Consider the following 22,796-nt stretch of genomic DNA (forward strand, 5'->3'; position numbering starts at 1 on the left):
AACTTATTTTTCAAACATTGTGAATCGTCCTGAGGTATACATGGCCACTTGTCTCAGAGAGAGGTTTGTGGACACTTCAGAGTCGAAATTATTATGTGACGTGTTAAACATCAAGCCGGAGTGAGCTCCAAATATTCTCCACTTCATAATAGTACATAGTTATAATAGGATTGCAGAAACCAACTGCTGCTATCCTTCTTCCCACTGGGTGTAGTATTGGGGTATGAATCTTGATGGTGGGCACTGCACTTGGTTCAGGAAAAGCAATCTTGGTTCCAAGGGAAGCAGTTACATAAAGGCGCGGTCTCTAGAATTCAAGATTTTAGTTTGCCTATGTTAATGACCTTCCTCTGTAAAAGTACAGACCGCACAAAGCACGGTGGAACTGCAATCTAAAGAGCTAATGTGTATACCTGCCTTTAAGAAGCAGGACCAGAATTTGCTTATAGATCTGTTAATACAGAGCTTTGTGTCAGTACCACATCATTTAAATGTGGCACACCCCTGCGCATATGCATGCCATCACCAATTCCATTCAGTATGAAAAAGGAGTTAATTGGCATGACATTAATGACTGATGGCAGAGGGGGCAGACTGAAAGCATATTTGACAGAACAGAGGCTACTGACCAAGAGCAACAAACCTAATATAAAGGTAACTATACTACACCTAAGTTCGATTTAGTTTCCATTCTCAATATGTGGGTAGACTATACAGCAACTTCTATGGTAAAAAAAGGGAAAAGAAAGCAGGGTTGGGTGGTATAGGCGTAGTCAAACAGTTTTGCGATACCAAAGGGGATGATGGACGGAGTGTTTGAGCAAATCAAACCACCCCCCCCCCCCCCCCCCACACACCCCCGTTCAACTGATCTGGGTATAATCAATCATCATTCTTTAGCTCACTCCACCACCCCAGTTCAGACATGGCCATATGCAAATCAGTCTGACCCTGTGCCTCATGGCAACAGTCCAGCCCGAACTGCCAAGCCATGTCTTCCCTGGACCGGAAACAAGCATCCTGGGACCGGTTTCGGGGTTGCACCCCTCTTCAGCCAGGTAGCTTGTCCAAAGGAACATCAGCTTCTTGCAAAGGAGGAGGCGTAGGCGTCGACTGACGCCATGTCGGAGTTGCATCAGCGTCCGAGGAGTCCAGAGGAACGTTAACCTCTTCCAAAAGTGGAGGAGTAGACATCGGTACCGGTGATGACCGACCCCGAGTGGGAGTCGCATCGACGTCCGAGGAGTCCAGACGAACAGCAACCTTCCGCAAAAGAGAAGGCGTAGGCATCGGCGTCGACCGACGCAGAGTGGGAGTCCCATCGACGTCGACGACCTCCAGAGGGGACTTGGCCTGGGCGCCGCCCGATGGCGATCACACCTCAATATGCAGGGAGGAAAGACACAGAAAGGGCGTCGAGCACGACGCCGCCTCAGACGTCAGCGCATGAAGCCACATAGGGCTATGCGGTGACTGGGCGAGTGGGCTGGACGGCCGACTGGGATGGCCCTCAGGGCCGTGTCCCGCCGGCATCGTGTCGACTCCGAAACCGGAGTCGACGCACACAGCAAGCGCGGAGGACGAATCCGCCGGCGAGAACCCGACATGAGTGCCTTCCACCTCTTTAGGACCCGAAGGCGCACCAGGGAGAGGGGGCGACCCAAAGAAAGATTGGAGTGCCTTTGAATAAGCCTCCATTTGGGTCCGTGTCACTCCAACTCCCGGGAAGGGAGGGGAGGGAGGAGACGACTGCCGGACGCCCGTGCCTTGCAAGGAGTGAGAGGAACGGACCCCAGCGTCATGCGTATGGAAAGAAGACCTCCGCGACTTACGCTTGTGCTTACCTGCCTCAGAACAACGTTCGTGGGAACGACCTCGGGAATGGGGTCTTTCCCGAGAGGGAGAACGGCGTCGCGAAGGTGCCGGGCCGGACAGCTGTGCGGCCAGCAATTTCATACGACGCTCCCTCAAGTACTTGAGTTTCATTTGTTGACATGCGTCGCACTCTTTGGAGTCGTGGTGCACTCCCAGGCACCACATACAGATGGCGTGCGGGTCCGTGACCAACATCAGGCGCGCACAGGTCTCGCACACCTTAAGCTCGAAGGCATCGCACACTGTTCCGATACGCCAAAGGTGCCGAGAAGGCCCAAAAAACACAGGCCAAGAAACTGCTGGTTTGCCAAGAAGAAAACGGACGTCAGCGTGCCGGGGGGGGGGGGGGGCTGGGGGGGTGGGATATATGGCTCCGCTGACGTCACGTCCGTGGACGATGTCAGGGCGGAGCCGTGCGGCGCTGCCCCCATCACGCAGAGGTGCTGCTACGGAAAGTTTTCCGGATCCAGTCAGATGCCTAGGGATATTCTAAGTTAAGGTATCTGCGGCTAGATGTCTCTATCAGATTCCCTTGTTCAGGACTAATTCCTACAGAACTTTTGGGATGAATGTATGACAGTCCAAAGACCAACTCTGCTCCTGAGAAGCAATGTGAACGGATCTGAGGTGCGCTGTTGTGGGATTCGATTTACTTGAGGAACAAGTTACTTACCTTGGGTAACTATCTTTCTCATGGATACTTCTAACCTCAAATTCCTTACCTTGAGAATATTCCAAGGTGCCAAACGGGTCTGGAGACTACTTACAACAATGTTACGGTACACCTGGTTGTATGGCTCTGCTGTGACTCCATACAACCCTGGAAGTGACGGAGCACAGCCACCTATAAGTGCCACCCCTGCATGCTAACATAAGTTCCTTATTTTCTTCATTCTTTGGAAAGGTTGTGCTTTAGACTGGTGAGAAACAAATTAAGGTTCGAGGCAACACATATGTCAGGCCCATCAGTGTTCTATTGACAGCCTTGTTGGCCACACATCAGGACTCTCTAGGGCTTTTCCGGTAGGCAGCTATGGCCACGAGGTAGTCCTTTCAAGTATCCACTTGCTCCCTTGTTTAAGCCAGGTGGCATAAAACAAGCATAATCACTTGGGCAGAAGGCTCATACTAAGAGTATGCATGTGCGTCAGACAAAGATTAGAATTAATCCTGTAATAATGTGTCAAAATAAGTAGCTTTCATGAAATACACTTACCTCTGCCAGCAAGTGGAGTGCATGATATGACCACAGCTACCAGTGTGTGTTCCACAAGCCAAATCTGGATGCATGAATAGGGGGTCATACTTTTCTATATAAAAATATACAATGAGAAGTTCCAATAAGAAATACTTTAAATAATTAATTTCATTAACAAAGTAGAAGTATTTTCTTCAATAACAAAGTTGGGATAAAATATATTTGAAATAATGTAGTGTTACATATTTCTAAAATATGTCACTTTGGAAATTTACATCTTACAATACCAAGTAGTTTTTAATTCCTTGATCCCACCAGTGTTCTGCAGCTTGTGGCTCTAGCTCCAACATCTCAAATTCACATGAGGTGTTGCAAGACGTTTCTCAAGTCAGACATCTTTAAATGGAACTAACAAGTTAGTCAACTTAGGCAAAGCTTTTTTAGGCGGATTCTCTAACTGCAGATTCCTCTCCTTATGAATATCCCAGGGTGACAGACTGGAATCAGAGTCTCAAAAAGCAGTGTTCCTGCACACCGATACGAGGTGCCTTGCAGTTCCGCACCAATGCCATTCCGTTCTAGAAGTGATGAACAGATTCCCATATAAGCACCACCCATGCGAGTTGAAGCCAGATTCTTTCATACACATGTCTGTGCTCTTAGACCAGAGCCCATCCCAGCAGGGGACTGTAACAACCAGTATGTAGATTCTGTAGGAAACTTCCTCTTTTTAGGTAAAGTCTAAAGGCACCGCGCATGCGTTGCTCTTCAAAGCATGCTGTAATCCATCTGTGGGTTTAAACATGCCCCCACTTTATGACTGGCTGCTTAGTCAGCATTTCCAAATTGCATTACTTGGTTGGTAAACAGTGTACATTTGTCCCGCTTTGTGTCTGTTTAGTTCCCGCCCTGGTGACTGCCCCTGCTACATGGATACTTTCCCTAGTGACCATACGTTTTCTTTTACTGCACTATTTTCTGTCTTTCCACCACTCCTCGACACTCATGGGTGCTTGGGGCTGCCTCCAGACCCAGTTGCCTTAATTGCCCCTCCAGGCGTGGCTACTCGTTGTCGGTATGACTACTGCTCCCCAACTGTGGCTGCTCGTCATCAGTATGACTGCTCTCTCGTCCTCCTTCGTTTGACCCTCATGTAAAAACGTATGAATCTGTGTGAGGCATACTGTGCTGCCCCAAATCCCCTCCTGGGAACTGCCTCACAGCCAGCATCATGCACGCCCTGCCAGCCTTCTATGATATGCACTGTTAAAAATGTTCCCTATTCATTTTTCATCACAAGGAAGATTATTCAAACCCCTCCTACCTCCACCCATTACAAATGTTTACAGTGCCAATAACTTTTATAGCATTGGTTAAGGATCCTTTCCTGACCAATTGAGCTAATGTTTTACTTTAATTATTGAAACAAATGCACTTTTTTTTTACATGGTAAGCGTCTATAGAATACTCATTAGAAAGTCTATACTTAATATGTAAGTGTGGAAAATGTGTTGTAACCTATGCACATAGCTAAGCGCATACCATACATTTTATAAGGAATACTCATTAGAAAGTCTATAGTTAATATGTAAGTGTGGAAAATGTGTTGCTGTAACCTCTACACATAGCTGAGCGCATACTATACATTTTATAAGAAATAATGTCAAAGGTTGCTAAAACTACTGCTTCCTATGGACCTTAGGCTGTGCCCTTTACAGGGCAATATGGAGTATCCGCTCCATAACATTAAATTTCATAGCTGAGCATTTGTGTAGCTTAAATGAGCCAAGGGAGAAGATATGGCCATAGACGCTCTGATTAAATTGCTGCTTTACATCCGAAGTTCCACTCCTGGCTTCACACAAATGGTGTGATCCAAGGTAGGTGCTTGTCAGTATCCTTTATGCTTGCATTCTCTTACTTTTCAAATATTGAGGAAGGTTAGGGGAAGCGTAGTGGGAGAGGATCTGAAAAACATCTGTGGACCAATATTGAATAACTGTTCCATTGAGTCTGCACTGCACGCGCCTAAAGGACGCTCAGCTTCTGGTGTTGTGCTATAATTGCCATCTCCACTGCAACATCCTGCATATTTTAAATAAACATTTTTTTTTATAAACGTGTAATAATCTGATTTATTAAGACATGTACCCAGAGGGCACCTAAGAGGTGCCCTGTGAAACCCTTCTAGTCATATAGTGTGTTGGATGACTGGTATCTTCCAGCCTGCCACCACAGATGAGTTTCTGACCCGCTGCAAGGGAGAACACACACTCTCAGAGGTTAGAAACAATGCCTGCTCCAGGGGTGTTCTCACATCCTCCAGCAGCATGGCTAGTGTTTTAGCACAACAAGGCCAGAGGCTTCTAAGTCTCTGTTGCCTTTGACAACGGCTTCTCCCAGACCTGAGGCATGCCACCCCCTGCACTGGGGCCCATTTGGTACCAGAGGAGGCAGAAAATTAGATAGTCTGAAGGCATGTCACACTCACTTGCAAGCTAGGCACACCTCTAAGGTGGGCCACCTGAAGCGGACAGCCAAAGAAGGGGTTCACCATCTTGGTTGTGATGAAACAAGGCACTCTGGGTCAGGATTATGCTCGCTTCTCGGAGGAAGTGGTCATATAGGTGGTGTAGACACCCAAGGGGTAGGTAGCCCATTGGCTTCGGCCCTATACTTCTAAAAGCCCCTAAATGCAGTATTTAGTTGTCACCCCCTCCCCCCCCCCCCCCCAACACCAGAGAGAGAGATTAGTCTACTTGGGAATAGAAGAAGGACAAAGAAGGGCTGTCACCAGGAGAACTGAGGACCCACACAGAACTTGGCACCAAGCCTTCCCTGGCTGCTGGGAGCTTGACAATTGCAAAAACCCGACTTGTCCAAAAGCTGAGCATTCTCCTAAACAATAGGAGGACTGTCCAGCACTTCACCAACCATATAGCATCTCCCTGGGGTGGAGGAGCCATTCCCCTGCATCTCCAGGCACCAACCGCACTTGTCCAGTACATTGTTTTACTGGCCATCAGCTCAGAGAGGGAGCATTACACCAGGAAGAGGTTTCCATGGTTCCAGGAGGTCAGCCCCATCTATCCACCGAGTTTTGAGACGCTAGACCATCTAGGAGCCTCCCCCGCACCTATGCCCTGTGTACCAGAGCACTTACAGCAACCAAGGCTTGTTAGTGTCCAACCTGGACACCACCGCCATCAAAGCTGACTTACACGACGAGGGATTTCAGGACAGACAAGGCTCACATCATGAGTGGTGCTGCTGTCTTGTTTTCCACCCCTCTACAGGTCAAACTGAGAACAGTGAGAGCCTCCAACGCAAGTGGGCAGTCAACCAAACAACTTTGCACCTGAAACCCACAGCCAGGGTTCACAACAACCGGATGCATCCCCTTGTTCTAAAGACCCCCACAAGCTGAGCCCCACCTTTGGGTTCTGCCGATTCTGTCCCAAAGTCCCTCATTGCAGCCTTTGATTTCAGGTGCCCATTGCTTTCTACGGTGTAATGCTCAAGGCTACCAACCCGACCACCACCTCTGCACCGATACACCAGGGCAGGTAAACTAAAACTGCTGGTGGTTCTTTCAACCATGGCCCCCCTATCACCTTAAGTTTCAAAGGGCACCCCCTAACTTCTACTACAATTATATGCCTTTCCTCCCATAGGATAGCATTACAGCGTACAAGGCTCATACCTCAAAAAATGTTATTTGTGTATTTTTCTGTTTTCCTGTAAAATACATAACTTTCAGAAAGTACTTACTTGATTCTGATGACCTTGGTGTCTAAAATTACATAAAAATCTGTGTTATTTTGATAAATTGGTCTCTGATTTCATTTTAAGTGTGTATACCATTTATTGACTGTGTGTGTGAGGACTTCGAATGGGACGAGGTGTGGGGGCTCCGCGAACGGCCTCAAGACCTTCCTCTCGAACAAGACCGGAAGCGACGCGGAGCCAACTGCCAGGCCTCCAAGAGCTTTCGGGACCGCTCCCGCAAAGACTTTGGATTCATGGCCCGGCAGTCGGAGCACGACTTCGGGCCGTGGTCGCACTCCAGACACCAAAGCCACATCAGTCTGTGACAGGCCTCGCAAGGCTTGAAGCCAATCTGACGATGGGACATCCCTCGCACACCAGGAGTCAAAGACTCAAAAAGAAGTTGACAAAACGTCGAAAAAGTTTTAGTCCAAAAGGGACTAACGGGGTAGCTCTCTCTGGATCTGCGCTAGGCTGGCGCAGAAAAAGAAAGAACAGATGTCAGCGCGCAGGAGGGGCGTCTAAGTAGGCACTGCAAAGTGATACCGGTGACCACGATGCTGCTGACGGACGCGAAGTCGACCAACGCCACCTACTGACACGCAGGGGTACTGCTAAGAAAAAATTCTCCGGATCTAGTCTGACGCCTGGGGATAATTCTAAGGTAAGGAATCTATAACTCATTTTCTCTTTCAGATATAGAACAAACGGTAATACATTCACCAGTTTGGCCTGAAATGGGTCCATCTGTCGGGTTCAGCGACCCAAGTCAGAAACTTATCCCAGCATACACTGGTTTTGTGGATGGGTCCAGGATTACATCAATGATTTCGAGAGGAAGGTTGAAGGAGATTAACTAATATCGCTAAATTCCCACACATAGGGGTGCAGCACATGCAGGCCTGGGTGCAAGACCCTTTCCTGCTGCGACAAAAGATACTCCTGAAGCAGCAGCCTGAACAAAGGACAAGTGTTCAGGCGTGGCCTAATCCGGTGTAACCAGCATTTGGGCCTGGTATTCCATCATCTTCTTCAGAACTCGGGGCAAAGAAGTATTGGCGGGAAGGAACACAGAAGTCCAGTGCTCCACTGCATGTGGAATGCATCTCCAAGGGAACTCTAGCGGACAAAAGTTCTGACAACGTGTGCTCTCAGCAGTGGCAAAAAGATCGAGTCAGAGCTCTCTCTATAGCTGGAAGATGCCCCGCACCTCCTCTGGGTGCAATCATCATTCTTGATCCGCAATCCGCTAGCTGTTGGCGGCTGGGCTCATCCACCCAGGTGTTTAAAGATCCTGCTAGGTGGTGTGCAACCAGGGAAATGCCCTGATGTCTCAGTCAGTTCCAGAGGCATAGAGCCTCTCAGCATACAACCAAAGACCTCGCGCAACTCCGATTCTTACAGTACCACATGGCAGTGGTGTCCTCTGTAACAGACTGAACCAGTCTCCCCGTGATGGTCGGCAGGAAAGCCTTCAACACCAATGAAACGCATGCAGTTCCAACAGATTTATGTTGAGTTGGGACTCCACGGGAGACAAAGATCCTCTGATTTCCAACTCTTCAAGATTGCTTCTACAACTCAGCAGTGGTGCATGTGTCACCATTGTCAACATTGGGTGGGGTAGGAACAGGGGTATGCTACCAATTTAAATGCAGTCAAGAAGCCACTGCTGCAGATCTTTCGTAGTAACCTCCAACATCGATATGAAATCAGGAATCGGACAAGTGCCCCTGGTGCTGGGCCTCCTGAGACTTCTGATCCTAATGCAGAGCCCACATATGCCATCATGTATGGTCAGAAACCTGGATGAAGGAGGCAAGCACTCCAAGAAGCCTTAATGCTATCCTTACTGAGCTAGAGGACAGAGGCTAAACCATCAGCATCAAAAGTACATTTTCTCTGCAGATAGCCAGCAGATAGTGAGAGAGACCTACTGCTCTTACGGAGTGCAGGATTTAGTCGATAAAATGAACTGAAAAAATAGAATATGTGATGTCACAACACGTGGTGTTACCAGCGGTAGGTAACAACGCGGTCGTTACATCGTCCGCGTTGTTACCACGCATGGCATTACATCGCAAGTCGTTTCAATGACTTGCGCTAGATGGCGCGCTGGACTTAGGAATAGTATAAATTATTATTCCTACTCCAGTTATCGCAACAGCAGGGAAGGTGTTGGATTTAAAATCCAACACATTCCCTGGTGTTGCACGCCACTTAGCGCAAGTCGTTGAAACGACTTGCGATGTAATGCCATGCGTGGTAACAACGCAGACGATGTAACGTCCGCGTTATCAACCCGCGTGGTATTACCAGCGTTGTAAACGCTGTCTCCCGAAAAAATACTACCAATCATTCATTACATATTTTTCTGTTAGATGACGTCATGGAAGGTATTGAGGGAGCTGAACCCCAATAATCAACTGAACCCTAATGTTTTAAATACCACAAATTTTACCTAATAAGTTTGACCCCAGGATCTCCACTTGATCTAGCATTTAAAGACTACAATCCTCATTGGAAAATATATACAAATTAGCAGAGAAACTGAATAAAATACGAATGCATAAAGAGTTGAATTTTAGGTCAAAACAGGGGCAAAACGTTACGTTTATTATAGAATCAATAATAAAAGTGGTACAGACAAAAAATGCATAAATTGCAATGAAAGCCCAAACACATCACTTTGAATTTTTCCTTACTTCGCCAGTTAGTTTACTTTGCAAGTCTCCACAAATAACTTTCTTGGCTAGTTCCATTATGCCCAATTTTCCCACCTTAATGTACTATAAATACCTAGCAAATACTCTTATACTCTTGTCAAGTGTCAAAATGTCCTAAATAGTACTCTTGCACACTTATAATAGTTTTGTTTGCGCCATGTTTGGTGTACACCTGGCTCTGGGCAATTTGGAACTTGCACACTCACAAAAAAATGGACTACTTCAGTGATTCCCGAACATTTTCGACTTGAGGCTCTCTTAACCTATTGGCCGTGGCTCCCAACTGTTACTTTTCTTTGGAGGATGGGGTGGATGTAAGCCCAGCCTCGGGAATACTTGCATTTTTCTACCTGAAAATAATTGGGATGAAGCTGATGAAGGTATTATAATCATATACTCATGGTGTTTTGTATTACTAAGGCGGCGCAAGCCCTGTGTAGTAGCTGTGAAAATCCTATGGTGTCGTCTGGAGGGGATGGTCTAGAGGAATAAATGTCCTCCTGAGGCACATCAGGTGCACCTGGTGCTTCATAGTCTTCCCAGGTGTCATGTGATGGTGAATTAGGATCCCTAGGGTCTTCGAATGGTTCTTCATTGTCTCCATCCCCAAAATCCTCATCCTCATCCAAAGGTGGTGAAGTGTTTTGGGGTAATGGTGAGTTTATAGGAGAAATGTCCGGGTCAGGCACCAATGGAGGTGGTGAGATGTCCCTTATGGGAGAAGTCTGGGCATTTTTCTTCTGAGGAGCTGGAGGGTCCATTTCCTCTTTTTAGGCTGTAGTATTCTTTGACCTGTTTTGGGGTTTTGTAGAAGAGTCTTTTGGGATGGGTCTGGCTTAAAAAGCTCTTCATCCACAGTGTCCTTTTTGGGAACTGACTGTTTCGGGTCCGAGCGATTGTCTGGTGTAGCTTTGGGAGGTGTGTTCGACTCCTTTTGCTTTTGATCGGAACATTTGTTTGGTTGGGGACTGGAATCTTTTTTCAGTTCGGAAGGTTTAGGATCGGGATGTTTTTTGGGATCCTGTTTTTTGGGTTCCGAAGATGTTTTTGGTACCAGTTGTTTAGGTTCTGAATATTTTTTCGGTTCCGATTGTTTAGGATCCAGATGTTTTTTCGGTTCCGGTTGCTTCGGGTCCGAAAGGTTTTTTGGTTCTGGCTGCTTTGGTTCCGAAGCATTCTTCGGTGGAAGTTGTTTGGGTTTCGGAAACGGGACTTGGTCGGAGTGGAGGGAAGGTTGACTCGAGCCTGAGCACCTGAAGGCTTTAGTTTCGTCTTCTTTGCTGGGCCAGAAGGCGGGGCATGAGAATTGTTAGAATGGCGTCCACCTAGGCCTGAGGGTGAAGGTGTTACCATAGCCTTGTCCGACGTAGAGGGGTGAGAGGGGTCAGTAGGGTCGACGTCTGTACTTACGACCCGTTGACAAGGTGGAATGCTGTCGTCATCGTCTGCTTCGTCATGGGACTGCTGACCATCTTCGGAATCCAGGTCTTCGGCTTGAGAGTCCATGACCAACTGTTCCTCGGTGTCTTCGAAGTCCTGTTGATCAGGAGTCTCTGGGACGATGTTGTCGACTGAAGGCGCTGAAGCTTGAGCCATGGCCCTTCGAGCCTGTCGATCCCTGATGGTTTTCTTCGACTTGGTAGTGTCGACTCTCGTGTTGTGGCGACAAACAGAGGTTGCAGACTTGGTGCAGATCAGTGTGTGGGAATTTGTGTCCACATTGAGGGCACTTTTTGAAAGGTGACCTTTCCATCGGCCAAGGGCCTGATGGCACAGATGGGCCCGACAGCCCGCGGGGACAACCGGAATCGATAGATCAAGGTTTTGAACGATGCGCGTCGAAGAGGGGTCGCGATCGAAAACAATACCGACGACAGGGTTATGAATTGCGCGTCGAAAGGTCGATCGGTAACGAACCCGACCGAAAGCATGACAAACACCTCCGAGCACGATGGCGGAAAAAAACAATCTGAAGATGGAGTCGATGCCCATGCGCACTATAGTCCACAGGAGGAGTCACCTATCTCGTGACTACAAAGACTTCTTCCAGGACAACAATAAAGTATAATGATCCGGGCCCACCACCAGATGGCGACCTATGCACAGTGTGTGATCTGCAGCTCATATGCCTCGAACACTGTTTTCAGAACCGCTCTGATGAAAGAGAGCAGCTGACAGGGAGTCAGGTGGGACTTCTGCAAGTTGATAGTAAACCTCAGCGAATGCACGAGGTTCACTGTAATCTGACGACAGGTGATGACTGCCTGGGACGAGCCCCCCTTCCGCAACCAGTAGTCAAGGTAGGGGAAGACTGAAATCCCAATCTCCGTTGATGAACTGCAACCACTGCCATCACTTTGGCAAACTGAAGTGCTCTAGACCCATCGTGAACGGCAGGACAGAGATGTGGAAATGAGCTTGTTGCAAGTACAATGCTACCATCCAGTTTCCCGGATCTAGGGCAGACAAAGCTTGAGCGAGCATGAGCATTTTGAATTTCTCCTTTTTAGGTCTCGCCTGAGCCAGCGCTTTAGCGCTGCCCTCGCGACAGCTTTTGTAAACGGGGGATTTGGAAGTGCAAACTAGTGCTTTCAGGCCGCCAACTACTGTACATGTGCCCCGGGCGCACGCACCATTTGGCAGCCTGCGTGATCATTTCGCGGCCGCTTTGATGTTCTCAGTGAGCCGCACGGCCACTGAGAACATCAAAGCGGCCGTGAAAGTGCACACCATTTGCCACCCCCTCCCTTATCCCACTTCCTGCTTGTTTTACTTATAGTGCGAGGAGCTTTCTATCCCTAGCGCGCGCTTCAACGTTTCTCCCCTCACCAGAGTGCGACTCGCGGCCGCGCGTCTTCCACAACTCCTGGGCTTGTTCTTCTCTGCTCTTTACCTCGCCCCTGCTCTCCCGCCTTGCTCTTCTCTCTTTGATGCTCCCATGAGGACCCCCACACTTGCCATCAACTTTATTTGACCTTTTTTGCTCTGCTGTCCTAAAGATTATAAAGCAGAACTGTAGGCGGCTCGCACAAAATCCCAGAAACCACTTTCGAAATATGCAAATATATAACTTATCATGAGACCTGGTGACTGAGTCACTGATCTCTTGTACATCTACGAGGATTGTGTTCAAAAGTTCTGCATATTTTTTATTGTGATGCTAATTTACTTCATAGGAAATGCTTGCTTTAAGGGGTCGCCTTCCTTCCTTCTAAAGTTTTCTGGGGCGCCTTTGGCGAAGCCAGACCATCGGACTCCGCTGTCTTGAACCTCGTCGACACGTGCGAGTGGAGCCGCCCGGGTTATGTTGTGTTGGAGGTTCGTTCCCGAAAGGCGCTCTTGTTGTTCTGCGGGTTTACTTCCGGTCCTGATAGCTCACCGCATCTGGACTGCTGATCAGTTGTCTCTTAGAGTCGTGGGTTTGATGTGTTCCCATTCACGGCTTAAACTGTTTATTGCTCGTGTGCGGGTTACAGGTCCACTTCTGTGTTCGTGAACGGACGACATGTGCGCAAATTTGAATTTATATTAACATTTCCAAGTGGCTCTGGTTGTTTTATACTTGTTTGAAAAAAATTGCGCTATGATTTTGGAACACGTGTAATCGCATATGTGCTGATGTGTGGACTTCTTTTTTTAAAAATCGACAGCATGGAATGGGCGGGAACACTATATATGAATCTGTTTGAACAGTGATTTGCGTGTACTGCGTGCTAAAGTGCGCACTAGGCGTGTTCAGCGTGCCTCAGTGGTGTACTTCTAGTGAATATACAGCGTTCTCACTGAGAGACCCCGATCACCCATCTGCCTTCCGCTTTGTACCTCCTTCTGACCCAGCGCGTGATCTTTGGTTATTTTATTTCCATGCGAGTAATTCTCGTTAAGAGCACAATTTAGAATTGCATCGGGTTGGCATAAATCAGCGCTATATGAAATAACCATGTGTGGTACACTGACCACATGGGGAACTTTGGAGACCATTTCTTGGTAGTTGTTGTCTTGGTGAACAAGCATTGGCATAGCCAATAGGTCTCGCCTTTGGGACCTTATAAGTGTTTAGCCATGCAACAGTTATAGGATATTGTGCTGCATAACTAAATACTTATAAGGTCCCAAAAGCAAGACCTATTGGCTATGCCAATGCTTGTTGAAGAGGAGGTTGAGAAGGCGCAGATCTAGGATAAGGCGAAGTCCTCCAACCTTCTTTGGCATCGGAGAGTAGCAGTAATATCAACCACAGCCTACATCTGAAACAGCCAACCTCTCAATTGCTCCCTTGGCCAAGAGAGCCTGCACTTCTTGATGGAGCAAGGAGAGATGGTTCTCCGTAAGCCGATTATAAGTGGGTGGTATGGGTGGTGGAGCAGTCATAAAGGAGAGGGAGCAGCCACTTTGAACTATCTGTAGTATCTAATGGTGTGATGTTACTGACCACCAGTGGGGGAGGTGATGGTGTATCCTGCCTCCTCCCATTGGGTGCCCATGATAGTCTGAGGGAGGACGAAAGAGGCTTGGAGGCAGCGTCTGCCGAGGGATAGGGGAAGGGGGGGGGGTTGACCTGACAGCTGGCCACCTGTCCCATGTGGTCTCTGACACTAACACCCTCTGCCACGAAAGGGCTGCAAAAGTCTGCTGGCTGTGGTGGCTGCAAGGGTATGGGTGCAGCTGGAGACACCTTCCATAGCCATAAAGGGGTGAAAGGTGAATTCGGGTTGACTAGGGGCTATAGACAAGCTGAAGGACCTGGCCTTAGCCCTGCTGTCCTTGGCAGGCGGTGTGTGCCAGCCACAGTGCCAGGTTGGTGGAGGAGAACATTCTCTTACCGAAGGTGACCAGCCTCTTGGATTTTATATCTGGTGGGGTGGTAGAGCACACGCCAGGGTGAATGCGTGATGAGGAGGCTTGGACCACCAAGCTCTCCTGGGTGGTGTGCTGGGTCAGGATACTGGGATCCCCAGAAGAGGGGTGATGGTGAAAAATAGTCCTATTCACAGGAGCCCCTGAGCAGGGCTTGGACCAGGCCCCAAGTAGGATGTCTGTAATTACTTCATTGAACTGGAGTAAGGGTTCTGAGGGGGTGACCCCCAGCTGAAGCACCTCTGCTACGACGTTAGTCTTGACTGCCACTAAGGGTAGGTTAAGATCTAGGACCTCAGACGCCCTGCGCACCACCATAGCAAAAGAGGCGCTCTCCTCCATAGGCACAGTAGGAGAGGAAACAAGGCCAGAGTCAGGTCAGGTGTCCAACCCACTGTCCTCGCCCAGATCCTGATACCAGTTGTCGTCCTCAACTGGATCTTGCACATAGGGGTGCAAAGACCGCTCCCAAATTTTTCCCTCACCAGGTCTATCCATCAATTAAAGAACTGGTTCTGTCCCGGTAAGGATGTCCTCGGTCGTCATCGGACAAGGTGTTGGACAACTCTCATCAGCTCCTTGTCAGCGTCGGGAATGATGATGGGGATGTCTGCAGCGTCAGTAATGGGGCGGTTGATGAGCAAGGTCTCAGTCTCACCCACAGCACTGCTCTGGATCCAGCTAGCGATCTCTGGAGCTCAACTGGTGCAGAGGGCAAAACCGCCAGCGTGGTCCTGGTAGGGGCCCCTCCCATGCCCATGGGGCCAAGAGGAACTCCAGAGGGGCCGAGCCGCCAAAGATGAGGAGCATTACCTTATAAAATTCCTTCAGCAGCACAGGGTCGCTCCTGGGAAATCTTGAAAGTGCAGAGTGGACCAGATGATTCACAGGGCCTGGAGTTCCGAAGCTCCTTTGGCTAGTTGGATGACTGATGGACGCAAGGAAGTCGAAAAGTGTTTTGCCGTCTTCAGATTCTTGGGTTTGTGGGACTTGCCCGACTTTCTCGATGACTTCAAGTGCGATGAGAAATGTCAGGAGGGGCTCGGCGAACAGTCCCGGGACCTCCCATGAGAGAAGGATTTCGAGATCTTGAAGTCGACCGACATCAGGCAACAAGGAGCTTGAGGGATTGTGCCTTTGGGTGCATGGCACAGCAGTCCTCACACGCCTTGGAGAGTTGTGTACAGGCTCCAGGCACCACAACCAAACCAAGAGTGACCAACATGTGTCTACGACAGGCTCCACATGGTTTGAAACCATTCAGATTTCTTGGGTGACATCCTCACAACAGGCGATGAAATCTCACAAAAAAGGTAGTCAAAAGTAAAAAAGAAGGCCTGTCAATAAGCGACTGAGGGGTAGCCCACTCTGGATCAGCGCTATCTGTCATGAGAAGGTAAGAACTGACGTCAGCGCACCGAGGTGGTGCCTATATAGGTACCGCGCACATCACTCCTGACGCAGATGACACCAATGTGGAGCCAAAGAGTGTTACCTACGGGCGCTGGGGTACTGCTCAAAAACTTGCCGGATCCAGTGTGATGCCTTGGGATATTCAAAGGTAAGGAATCCGTGGCTAAGTGTCTATAAGATAAAGTTAGGAGCTTTTTCCGGATCCACACACCAAGTAGCTGAAAAAAGGAAGTAATGTAAGCGTGCCTGGGTGGCACTTTTGTAGCTCTAGCCGTCACTTTCAGGGTGGAGAGGACTTGACGCAGAGCTGCATGACGCCACTTACCGGCACACAGGACCTATGATAAAAAATCTACCTGATCCAGTATGGCGCATGGGGATATTCTAAAGGTGTGCAATCTGCAATTAAAACGTATCCATCAGAAACTGTGTATGCTCGACGGTGGCGAAAAGATCTAGCTAGGGTTCTCCCCACTGTTGAATGATGTTCTGTGCCATCTCAGATTGCAGATGCCAGGCACCAGCTGCTTAGTTTGTCCACACTGCTATCTCGCCAGGTTGTTTGTGATCAGGAAAATGCCCGGACGCTCCAACCAACTTCAGAGGCAGAGAGCTTCCTGGCACAGGACCGAGGACCCCATTCCATCCTGCTTGTTGTAATACTACATGGCAGTCTAGTTGTCCATGAGACCTTGCCCAGCATCCCCTTGATGAACGTCGCGAAGGCCTTCTGAACCAGACCAACGGCCTGCAACTCTGTCACATTGAAATGAAGCCAGGTTTCCACCGGAGACCATCCTCCAGATGGCTCCCGAATCCAGTAGCGACATGCCAGTTGCCACCATCAGCTCTTGGTATGGAAGAGAGAGGGGCCTGACGCTGGACCAATTACGTTTGAGCAGTCAGTAATAGAACTTCAGATTCCAGAGGAGTCTTGGGGAATGAAATAGAGTTCATCTTGCTGGTCGAAGCCTGAATCACCAGGCTCTCTGTGATACAGTTGTAGTGAGAAAATCAGGATTGTCAGGCACTGGTTTGTGATGCCTGGACACCTACCCATTTACTGGGGGGCAAGAACAGGGCTTTGACCAAGTGCCTCAGTCAGGGCCTCATGTCAGATGTAGCTGCTCCAGGCTGTAACATACCTGTAAGAACGTTAGTCTTGGTCTCAAACTGAAGGCAGTCACAATTCCAGGACTACAGCTGCCTGTCAGGGCACTACTGCAAAATATGTTCTCTTTTGTGTTGGCAGCTCATTTGGGGAGTCCAAGGCTGTATCAGGGGAGGTATCAAGCCCTCTGGTCTCTTGTAAATTCATGTAAAATCTGTCATTTTTATAATAAGAGGGTAAATCACCATTCCCCTCCTCATCCTCGCCCTCTGGAGGTGTACCTTGTTCAGAGTCAGTGCCACAGAAAACAATGGAGCCTATGCTTGTGAGTTTTCCTGGTATAGGCACTGGAGTCAGGCTGTATGATGACCGGTTACACTATAGTAATTTTGTAGTGCAACATCAATAGATATCGGGTTGAAGTCAGTTCAGTGTAAGGCACCAGTATCATCACCTGCTGCATAAGTGGAGTTGGTACTGCTGTAGATGAAGGACGGCCCAGGGCAGGTCCCAGACCTGGGTAGATATAAATACCAAAGATCTGAAAAGAGGCCTAAGGAAACAGATGGCATAGCAGATGGAATCAACCAGAAGGAACTGGACAGAAGGCCCTACGTTTCCCTGGGCCGCAAAGGCCGGAAGTGTGCAGAAAATCTGCCCACTGACCACCTTGAAGACCTCGATCTGAATGTAGCACTGCTGATGGCCCAGGAAAATTTGGAATGCACCCAGATCAGTTGGGGAATCGGCTCTGTGACTGGGGACCTCAAGGAAGACAGACTGGCACTGTAACGCGCTTGCGGTTCTCCTTTGATACAGAGTGGTGGTATGTAGTCAATTCCGGCTTTGCATTTTTGTGCTTCTGTTGGGCTTTTTGGACTTACTGGAAGACTTTGACCGCTTAGTGAAACAGTTGCAGGAATGGCCCCAGGAGTGGGACCAAGTTTGTGCCTGTGATCTGCAGTAGGACTTATGCAAGGGCTGTGGCTATTAATTGTGCTTCTAAAACCTGGATCACCTTCTGGTGCATCAGGGTATACTTATCACTCGGCTGTGAGTCATGTCCTGAGCCCAAACATCACAGACACACCTTTTGCAGATCTGTGACAGACATCTGTTTTCTACAGACACAACATGGTTTGAAACCTATAGTTTGAGGAGAGGACATCATTCCCTGGCACACTGGATTTTGTTTTAGGAGACTGAACAATTTGTGAGCGGATCTCTGCATCCCGTTAGAAAGTGCAGGAAGAAAGGAACTGATGTCAGAGTGTCGGGTGGCACTTCTATGTGCCTTCAGTCTGTCACTTCCGGTGTTGCATGCAGCCAGTACCTGGCCACCTAGCAATGCATGGGAATACTACAGGAAAAAGTTTCCAGATTCTGTCTATGGCCTTGGTGTATTCGAAGGTGGGGAACTGGTTGTTAGAACGAGCCATCAGAAAGCATAAGCAGCAGACATATTCTGATGGTCTTTATCGCTCGACCATTCCCCTGATTATCTAGTCATCCGCAGCTCCTTGATGTTTCTGCTCTTGACTCATTTGGGGCATCAGCCTTTCAGAGATGTCAACACACAATTAAAGCAGATCCAGCTTCTCTACCTCAGAACCCAGGATCACGGGGCCTTTGTGCTTCGGTCAGACAATGCATAAAGTACAAATGTATTTTTAATAAAGACTGGGTTAGACCAATGAATTTAGTCATACATATAGACATTAGGTCCATCTGGGGAAACAGATGTCAGGAGTAGCGGGCCAGGTAACAACATATCGGGAGATCTCTCCCATCAATAGAAAATAAATGTGCGCGCAGATTAGCACTGAAAAAAATATATACAGAGGGTCACACATCTTGTGAGCAACATTTTAGGAAGCAACATTTTCTCCCAAGTTAGACGTTGGGGGCCACTGTTATAATGCATACTCTTTTTCCATTAATTCCTTGTCCACAAAAACCATGAAAGCACCATCATTGTTTCATTGTTGTATTACTAAGTTCTGGAGGTCTGCTCTGCTAATTGAGTTTGACCACTGGTACCGGTAACGTTGTAGTAGTGCTTACTAAGTAGTGTGAAGAGACAACCATATAGCACCTTGCCAGACAGAAGCTGGTCTACGGCACCTGTCTCATCTCAGACAATGCTGCAGCACCCCTTCCCCTGTAGAATCTGCTTAAATACCTTACAAAATATTTTCATTAGTTAGACTGCTGCATTCTTTGACACAAAAGACTACTCCACATGCAAATTTGTTTTTGGAAAGGCTCCAGCATCCTTGCGCAGGGAGCCATGATCAGTCGTTTGGCGAAGGCTGTGATTGCAGCAGGTGGCGACACAAGTCGATTCCCTAGCATCATTGACACAATGAAACAGAAGAGGGGTGTCAAAAGAATTGATGGTCCAGGGTCTCTTACAACTCAGACAACTATTTCTAACCAAGGAAGAACAAGGAGGACAGAAACCAGAGCAGAGTCAGGGGATCTTGGAGACTCTGGAAAATTCAGGACAATTGTCCCAAAGGAGGAATAACATTGGGCAGTGTGCCATTTGGTAAGACTTTTGTTGAGATCTACTCAATGTTTTGTTTCAGTAAGTTTCAGTGTCAAGAATGCCCAGCGGTCTTCAAAATGAAACAAAATGTAACATAACGTATGTGTTAAAAAAAAATAATCTATATGTTTGTGGGTTTTTTTAGTATAGAGGTTGTGACTTAAATGATGTATGTAATATTGGGAAGTTTGTATCAGAATACCCAAAATAAATGGTACATTATTAGAAAAATCCCCTAAAAATGAAATATTAAACACATGAATTTCAACTGCCCACTGGGTTTCTTCTTACCAGGATCCTGAATAACTTTACTTCTGTTCTTAGACATCACAGTTGATCTCTGAACAAATGCTGCTAAAACCATTGCCTTGTTGTCTGCGTTATATTCTTGTTCTTCTTGACATAAAATACAGGTTGCCAGTTGCCTCTGTTCAGTGACTTTAGTCTGCTGAGGACCCAAAGCTATGAAGGTTGTATCTGGAACAGTAGGGCTAAAGGTAAAAGGCAAAATAGTGAGATCATCACGGACATGAATTTATGTATGAAATCCAATATATTATTTATTCTAACACCGAGAATATAAAGCTTTTGAAGTTTTGCTTTACTGAAAATAATTTTAAATATATGCATTATTTAAATTCAGTCTTGTTAGGAACAGAATGTGGAAATTTAAGATATTATTTGAAAGTTAACAAATTATTATAAAGCAAGAAAATAACAGTTTCTAGCTCACAATGGCTATCGGAGGTGAAGCTGTCTTTGATTATGCAAGTAGAGCCAGCTATCTTTTACTTAAAAGGACCCTCAAATGCACCTTCCTGGGACAGACGTCCTTTCCATGGTTCTAGGAAGCTGTGCCTAACTGCTGTTGCAAATTTTTGAACACAGACCTGTTTTTTTCCCCCAGCAACTATGACAACCATGCAAGCCCTTTGGTGGTCCTCCATGTCCTTTTGGTGATATCAGGGGTGTGTTCCGAGTTCCAGGGGATAACTAAAGTGGTCCCCCATCTCATAGTTTGAGGGGGGAGTACGACTTTTGCCAACTAAAGAACAAGTTACTTACCTTCGGTAACGCTTTTTCTGGTGGATACAGTATCTGCCTGTGGATTCCTCACCTTGTGAATATCCACTGCGCCAGCATTCCACTGAACTTTTCTTTCCCAGCACTCCACGTCGACATGGGCGACGTCACAATGCATCGGCTCCGCTCACGACTCCGTACGACGTCACCGGAGCCATAAGAAGCCCACGTCGGCGTGATGACGTCAGTTCCACCCATTTTTTCCGAGCCTTCGAGGCGAACAGGTGAACCAACGACAACTCCAAGTATACACAGTATACAGAATACCAATACATATACATAGCATACAAAGAAAAGGAATGCTAAATAAACAAGCATTTCCTACAAATGCACAAGAAAGTATAAAAACATTCCAACAAGACCTCTTTCATGGTATACAAAGGTGGACAACGGGGAGGCGGGTGGGTCAGTGAGGAATCCGCAGGCAGATACTGTATCCACCAGAAAAAGCATTACCGAAGGTAAGTAACTTGTTCTTCTGCTGGATACATCTGCCAGTGGATTCCTCACCTTGTGAATAGATTCCCACAGCAGTCCCCACTCCCGGAGGAGGATGTCCACCTTCCTATACCAGAAAGTCTTGCAAGACAGAGCGAGAAGTGGCCCTCCCTCCTCATCTCAGAGTCCAAGCAATAATGCTTTGCGAAAGTATGGAGGGAGGCCCAAGTCGCGGCTTTACAAATATCTGCCACAGGAACACCCCGGGCCAAAGTAGATGTAGATGACTTAGCCCTAGTCGAATGAGCTCTAATGCCCTCAGGAGGGGTCTTACCAGCCAGGGCGTAGCAGATCTTGATAGCAAGGATGATCCATCTCGATAGCGTGCGCTTGTGCACCGCTTTACCCTTCGAATGACCAACGTAGCCAATGAAGAGTTGATCATCAAGACGAAAGTCTTTAGTCCTATCCAGATAAAAACTCACAGCCCTCTTCGGGTCCAGGCGATGGAGTCTTTCCTCCTCTTTGGAAGGATGTGGAGGAGGATAAAAAACAGGGAGAGTAACAGACTGCCCCAAATGGAACGGAGTAACAACTTCTGGCAGGAAACCAGCCCTGGTCCTAAGAACCATCCTTTCAGCATGTACTGTGAGAAAAGGGGGCTTGGAGCTCACTCACCCTCCTTGCCGAGGTGATGGCTACAAGAAAAACCACCTTAAAGGACAACAGCCTCAACGGACAGCTATGTAGAGGCTCAAATGGAGGCATTACAAAAGGAGTGGGAGGAAACATGTTTGTAAGGCCCTTGATAAACCTCAGAACAACTGGAGATTTAAATAGCGACAGTTGATCAGGAAGGCATAGAAAAGCCGATAAGGCCGAAAGATAGCCCTTGACCGTAGCCACCGCACAGCCCTGCTGAGCCAAGGAAAGGGCAAACTGGAGCACCTCCGAAAGATGTGCTTTTAAAGGGTCAATGGATCTCTCTCCACACCATTTTACAAACTTGGACCACCGGTAGGAGTAAATGGACTTGGTGGAGTGTCGCCTGGCCGATAAAATAACGTCCACCACATCAGGTGGGAGAGAGAAAGAACTCAGGTTGCCCCGTTCAATCTCCAGGCATGAAGTTGTAAGCTCTGGAGGTGGGGGTGTAGAACCTGCCCCTCCGACTGCGAGAGGAGGTCTGCCCTCACAGGGAGACGGAGCGGAGGGCACGAGGAGAGGTGGAGAAGATCTGTATACCACACCCTTCTTGGCCAATCCGGGGCGACCAATACGACTTGGGCCCGGTCTTGGCGAATCTTCCTCAGAACCCGAGGAATCAAGGGTATGGGAGGAAACGCGTAAAGGAGTTGTGAGCCCCAATTCAATTGAAACGCGTCCCCCAACGCCCCCTGCATCGGAAACTGGAGACTGCAGAATGACGGGCAGTGCGCGTTCTCGCGGGTGGCAAACCGGTCCACCCGAGGTGTCCCCCACGTCCAAAAGACGTGACGAACCACCTCCGGATGGAGCCTTCACTCGTGGTCGGCGGAGAACTGCCGACTGAGACTGTCCGCACGTACGTTCAACACCCCGGCCAGATGATTTGCCACCAGACAAATCTGATGGTCCTGAGCCCAGGACCAGAGACGCAGAGCCTCTCTGCAGAGACAACGCGACCCCACTCCTCCCTGCTTGTTGACATACCACATCGCGGTAGTGTTGTCCGTCAGGACTTGAACAGACTGACCGCGAAGGGAAGGAAGGAAGGCCTTGAGTGCCAAACGAATC

The 22,796-nt window shown here is 48.1% G+C and overlaps 1 protein-coding gene across 3 annotated transcripts in view; it reads right to left on the reverse strand.

Annotated features, from left to right (window-relative positions):
• The window catches only part of UBR2 (ubiquitin protein ligase E3 component n-recognin 2), a 1,393,714-nt gene that overhangs the window by 430,779 nt on the left and 940,139 nt on the right, over positions 1–22,796 (reverse strand). For all 3 annotated transcript variants that reach the window (XM_085612829.1, XM_085612828.1, XM_085612830.1), the window contains 2 exons: positions 19,791–19,990; positions 3,092–3,185 (listed from right to left, as the gene is read on the reverse strand). In XM_085612829.1, the coding sequence (XP_085468955.1) occupies positions 3,092–3,185; positions 19,791–19,990 (294 nt within the window). The remainder of the gene's footprint in view (positions 1–3,091; positions 3,186–19,790; positions 19,991–22,796) is intronic.

The sequence above is a fragment of the Triturus cristatus genome, chromosome 6, assembly GCF_964204655.1.
Source record: "Triturus cristatus chromosome 6, aTriCri1.1, whole genome shotgun sequence".
In the NCBI taxonomy this organism is placed as follows: Eukaryota; Metazoa; Chordata; class Amphibia; order Caudata; family Salamandridae; genus Triturus; species Triturus cristatus.